The 6093-nt window shown below is 55.2% G+C and overlaps 1 protein-coding gene across 1 annotated transcript; it reads right to left on the bottom strand.

The window, feature by feature from the left end:
• Nucleotides 1-1381: 1381 nt before the first annotated feature.
• On the bottom strand, nucleotides 1382-4433 carry LOC130586232 (mitochondrial peptide methionine sulfoxide reductase-like). The gene is made up of 6 exons (XM_057386965.1): nucleotides 4251-4433; nucleotides 3335-3403; nucleotides 3112-3231; nucleotides 2522-2626; nucleotides 2106-2212; nucleotides 1382-1633 (listed from the first exon to the last, which is right to left on the bottom strand). The coding sequence occupies exons 1-6, from the start codon at nucleotides 4321-4323 to the stop codon at nucleotides 1475-1477; spliced, it is 633 nt and encodes a 210-aa protein (XP_057242948.1). The 5' UTR covers nucleotides 4324-4433; the 3' UTR covers nucleotides 1382-1474.
• Between the last annotated feature and the right edge of the window lie 1660 nt (nucleotides 4434-6093).

Below are 6093 nucleotides of genomic sequence, written 5' to 3'. Positions count from 1 at the left end.
GGGGGCAGGGGGCATTCTCAAACCCGTGCACTGTGACTGCCCCTGCGTCAGTTTCCCCAGTCAGGGTCTTAAAAGCAGCTTCTACCCTCCTTGTGGGAATGAAAGACAGAATCCAAGCCTGGAATTATAAGGTCCAGCCCAAATCTCCACTGGTTTCTCTGTCCTTTGGCCGCTCTCCTTATCTCATCCCCTGACTCCAGCAGCTGGGGAGAGGGGTGCAGGAGGCCCAGGACAACAACCCACAAAGACTTACATTTGGGCATCCCCATCCCAGTCATCCTCTGCCTTGAAACCCCAGTACAGATGCCTTCTCCAGCACGATTCCTTGGGATGAACTCCTTCTACAGAGCCGGCTGCCGTGGCAGCTGTGGGGCCAGGTGCTGGAAGCTGACCTGCACTTGCCTTCTCACTGCTTCATTTTCAGTGTCTGTTGACCCAGGCACCTTAATTTCCTACCGAAATGTCCCAATGTGCCTCCCCTCTCCTGTGGGGCTGGGGAAAAGTCCCATGCCAGGCTCGGCCCCTGTGACGTGGGGACACGATGACAACTTCTGTGTCCCCATCTGTGGAGTTGGGGGAACAGTCAGCATCTTGCAGGGATGTGGGAGCCGGAGGTTAAGGCACGCAGCACCTGAGCATGCACATACGGGTACGTATGGGAGCCGTACGGCCCCGTMCATGTACGTAGGTGTGTGTAGGTGACCTGTATGTCCCTGAGCATGCCCGCGCTTCTCCCTTCTGTGCCCGTGTGCTACCCGCACCTAGACAGGCGTGCGCTATGTTTTGTGTGCGCGCGCTCGTACCGTGAAGGCACGCACACGCTGCGCCGCTGCTGCCCCCGGCGTGCGGGTGGCGTGGCTCACACCGCCATCTGATGGAGAAAGCGGCCCTGCAGTCTCCGCCCGACAGCGCCCACGGACACCGACTAACAGGGACTCGTGGACACAGACAAACGGACCTATGGACACGGACTCACCGGTCCATAGACAAGGCATACGTGGACACACAAGCGCATGGATACGGCTACCACGGACATGGACCCACAGACACGCACGGACACAGCACCCAGGAACTGCACAGTGCCACGGGCACATGGATATGGCCCCCATACAGCTTTCCTGGACTGCAGTCCTATGCCTCTTCCCCCTGCCCCCCCGATAACCATCAACCCCAGGAGCACCAGGGACCGTCCAGCCCCTCCCAGCCCACTCCCTATCACCAAGTAAGTCCCAACCCTCAATATCCTCGCCTGGGGCAGATCATAGACCCATCCTCCCCCAAATACCACCCGTGGGTGTGTCCCCCCCACACCAGCAACCTGTCGGGACCCCCACCAGCCACAGTCATGGGACTGGCCAGGACAGGGTGAGGGTCATAGGAGTTTAATCACAGGGAGCAATGGGGCACATGGGTACTGTGGGGTGKCAGCAGCACCAGGGATGTTGGGACAGGCCAGAGAGCAGGAGGCAGCCCCTCAGGAGGAGAGAGGGCAGCTGACCCCAGTGCCCTTCAGGTCACAGGAGGCCCCAGGCTGYTTGTGCAGGTACTGCTGGTGGTAGTCCTCAGCATAGTAGAAGTCCTCAGCGGGCTCAATGATGGTCGTGATGTCCCCGTGCCGCTGTGCTCCCAGTTCCTAGGACAGTCCCATGGAAGGTGGAGTCTGCAGGGACTCCTCCCACTGGCCCACACATGACATGGACAGCTAGCTAAGGCTCTTGTCCCATAATCAATCCCAAGCTGGGGAAGGTGGCTGTGTCCCAAGAAAGTGGCCAGTGTCACAGTGACCCCAGAAGGGGCCCTGATCTCACCAGGGGCTCACAGTGTCTTTATTGGGGGAGGGCCAGTGTCCCCAGGCTGCGTCCCAGTATCCCCAGGGGTACTCATGGTGTCTTCATGGGCGACCTGGYGACCCAGGAGGGGTCCTGGTGTCTCCAAGGGAGGTCTCAGAGTTTCCAGAGGCCTCTTATTGTGACCGGAAGGGATCCCAGTGTCCACAAGACAGGGTCACAGTGTCCCTGGGGTGGGTCTCAGTATCACCAGAGGRGGTCCCAGTGTCACCCTCAGAATCTGTGCGTCCTATGAGGGGATTCCAGTGTTCCCAGTACCTGCTGGTACATGTCTCTGCTCCGGAGGGCAGCTCCCTGCTGCTGGGAGTCCAGCGTGTAGATGACAGAGCGGTACTGAGTACCCACGTCCTCCTGCTGCCTCATCCCTGGTGGGCAGCACCGAGGAGGAGGGTTATGGGGGAGTGTAACCAGGCCGCACTAGGCACTCCCCTGACCCCACCGAGCTCTCCCTGGACCCTGCTGGACACTGCCTTCACCCCTGGTGGGGAAACTGAGGCACAGAGGGCAAGGCGGGGAGGTCCTGCTAAAGGCGTCAGTGAGGGAAGTGATTGCTAGACCCTCCCAGAATCCAGCACCAAAGTGGGGAGATGCCAAGGATCTCCTGTTGGAGCCCATTTGGAGTTAAGCCACCCCCCATACCCTCCCACTGCCCAGCCCCAGGGGCTCCTCCCTACCTTGAGTGGGGTCATGGTTCTCCCAGAAGACTTTAAGAAGCTCCTCGTAGCTGATCTTCTGGGGGTCAAAGACCACCCTCACCACCTCGGCATGCCCAGTCAGCCCTGCAGCCACAGCCAACTGTGCTGCAGCCCCTCAACCCATTTCCTGCAACTTCCCACTACCCTGGAATGACAGGGCTGGAGGGAGGGATTAGGATATGGAGGGGCTGCAGCACTTCCCCAGGTGCCTGGTGGGGGTGGGATACCCAAGTGCATCTCACACTGGAGATAGAGGAAGTGTTAGAAAYCCCTGGCTGGACATGGCATCTGGCATAATATTCCCTGCAGACAGCTAATTTTCTGCAAAATATCTGTCCAGTTAAACCAGGGCCATCTATGCAGGCAGAGGAATTTGGGGGGCCTGGGGTGCGGGACAGGAGTGTCATCATCCAACGGACACCAGAGAGCATCCTGTGGGATCCAGGCCATGAAAAGACAGGGGTTGTGGGATATTCTGCAATGATGGATGGGGACAAGATCCCACTGTGGGTGCTGTGAGGGCCACTGGAGGGTCCCCATGCAGCATGGGAGAGGAAGCCCCTTGTTACCTGTGCGCACCTCTTCATAGGTGGGGTTCGGGGTGAAGCCTCCTGCAAACCCCACCTGGGTGGAGAAGACCCCCAGAGTGTTCCAGAAGAGCCGCTCAGCCCCCCAGAAGCATCCCATGCCTGTGGGTAGACAGACAGGAAGGGTGAGCGCAGCTGCCAGGCTGAGCAGGGCAGCTCCACCTTCCAGGACACCGCTTTCCGTGGCACCGGAGAAACCACTCACCGAAAATTGCGATCTGCATCTGTGGTGGGAACGGTGGAACTGTGGGGTTCCCATTGACAGCGTGGGTGGCTGCAGGGGGAGGACACCAGGTCAGGACCACCAGTCTATCCCAAACTGCACCCACCTCCACCCTGTGTSTCCCCTCCAAAGCAGGCAATGTCCCTATCCCCTGCAGCTCCTCAGCCCATCTGGCCACTGGCCTGTGTCCACTTATGGCTACCCTGACTCCAACCAGGCCCCTGCTATACCTTCTCCTGGGATAGCTGTGGTACTCCCTGCTCTGCCTGGTGTTGCTTTCTCGAGCAGRGATGTCCCCCCTGCCTCAGGAATGCTCCCTAACCCTCTCTATCTCACCTGCTGCAACTGAGGGACACCTCACCACTGTGAGTCCGCTCAGGGGTTTTTGATGCGTCCCCTGGTGGGAAAGTTCCCCCCCAAGCACTGACCCTCCCACATCAGCATGGAGGGTTTGAGTGACACCAGCCATCTGGCAACCCCCAGCCAGCAGCAAGGGAAGATGAGATCAGGCTACTTCCAATATTTGCAGGGAAAAAAGACTCCCTTGTGCTTTTAAGTGTCCTCCTTTTGGGGTTCCCAGATCCTCTGTCTCCCCCAAATTCCCTATGAGGATAGTCCCTGTGAGAAAGTCAGGGGATTACAGCATTTCTGGGTAAAAAGGAGCTGAGCATCCTCCAACACCCCCAGACTTGGGTGGGTCACTGTGTCCAAAACATTCCAGCAATGGGGCCACACCAGGCCCTGTCCTGGTCTTTCACTTGTCACCTTGGAATCACCACTGTCCCYCAAGCAACAACAGCCCCGGAGCAGCCCCCCTTTTGGTTTTCCACGTGAGGGTGTTGGGGGGATTCAGGGTGCCACCCAGTGCCTACCCCCAGCCCGATGCCCATGCTCATACCTGCCACCTTCATCCTCTGGGCTCTACCTGGTAGAACCTTGGCAGGATTAGTTAGCACCGTAGCACCCYGCATGGCTTCCCACAAAACGGGGTGTCCCACACTGAACTGAGAAAGGAGGAGCAGCAGTTGCTGGGAGAGGCACTGTGAGCACTGGAGGGGAGAAGGGTGTGGAAGGCAGAACCTGGCCCCAAGCAGGGTCACTGTGGGGGGAATGGGAGCTTATGTCACAGAGACACACAGACATGGGGACAGGGTCCACAGCCCCAGGGGAATTCCCCCTGATGGGACCRTAGGGCATGTGAGAGTGTGTCCAGGGAGAGATGGGTCTGGAGCAGTGAACCCCAACTGGGATGGGGGTGACCCCATGGGACATGGGCAGAGTCCGGGCTTGTTCAGCTACCTTGTCAATCGTTAACACAGAAGTAGAGCCCAAGGTCACCCCAGGACAGGTCCAGACCTCCCATCCCCATTGTTGAGTCCCACCAAAGCCTTATAAAAACAGGAACGGGTCTCGTGACCCCATGGCTGTGCTGGTCCCCAGGGCAGCCCTTGGCGCCAAAGGACTGAGGGGGTTGTGGAGTGGGTGGGGGACTCTGGCCCRTCAGCTCTATCCAAGGATGTTTGAGAGATCTTCAGGGCAGGGCCTGATCCAGCCCACTGCACCCCAGAGTCCCATCCAAATCTATTGCTTTCAGGGTGTGCCTAAGAATGTCCCCTACCCACTCACCCACCTGGATCAGGAATTGTTGCCAAACCTGGTGAAAAGTCCTGGTGCAAATTGKGAGGTKGTGCTCAAAATCAGGAAATCCTGGACAAAAATTGCAAAAGTTGCGCTATTCATGTCCTCTGTTAGGTTGACCTGAGTAATGTGTTGCATTTTCTGTTATYCCAGCTGGTGTGATAGTGGGCGTCTCCCATAACAGTACAACTGTTGATCACTAGTAGATCTGCAAACATCAGAGTTGGAGAGAAGGGGAGAAAGAATTTTGATTTGATGATTAAAAGGTGCTCAATGCTTTCATTTTTTTGTAAGAAGCAGTTAAAACTTTTAAACATTAGTTTTCATGTCAGTGGCTGTTCTTTAGTCTGACAAAGTTAGTTGGGGATGGCTTTAGAAGCTCTTGAAAACATGTTACATAATGAATACTCAAAACTTGTTTATCTGCAGCAAGTCTGAAGTGACTGGGGCCTTCTGAYGTGCAATGTTTAGTGAGCTTAGTGGAAGGGAACCAGACCTAAGTATCCAGGCCTGCCTGCATTTATATCAATCTAGTCAGAGCAGCCTTGGGGAAGTCTCAAAATACTTGTAAACATGCCTTAGTAAAAYCTAAACATGAATCAAAAAGGTGTGATAAAGCTGTGGAATGAATGAGTTTAGTGATACCATTTTAAATGATTTTGAAATCATGAAAGAACACTGGAGCATAAGGAAATCAGTGGACAGGTTGGATGACTAAACCTTACTTCCAACTTCCTTGAACAAAATGTCAGCAGTGGTTCTTAGAATACTGTCTAAAAGGCCTTTCCTAATTAGCCAGAGAACTGTAGCTGGAATTTTGACACACAGTTGAAGGAAATGTACAGCAGCAGCATTTTGTTGTGAAGATACTTGTAATTAAAGGTCTCAGCCATGATTCTTAAGTTCTGCTTGTGGAAATAAGCTTGAGAATGATAAGAAACCCCAGATGCATTCAAGTACACTGGAAAACATCTGTGAGGCATTGAATGTAATGGCTGAAGCTATTCATATATCTCACATTTTTCTTGTGAAGGATGTCTTTTGTGTATAAAACAAGTCACCTGAGGTGTTGTAACTGTAGGTGTAATGTGCCACAGATCTCT

This window comes from Malurus melanocephalus, unplaced genomic scaffold, assembly GCF_030028575.1.
Source record: "Malurus melanocephalus ecotype Western Australia unplaced genomic scaffold, MMel_1.1 scaffold_1103, whole genome shotgun sequence".
Taxonomy (NCBI): Eukaryota; Metazoa; Chordata; class Aves; order Passeriformes; family Maluridae; genus Malurus; species Malurus melanocephalus.
Note: the sequence above shows the minus strand (reverse complement) of the source record. Positions and strands in the feature narration are given on the sequence as shown.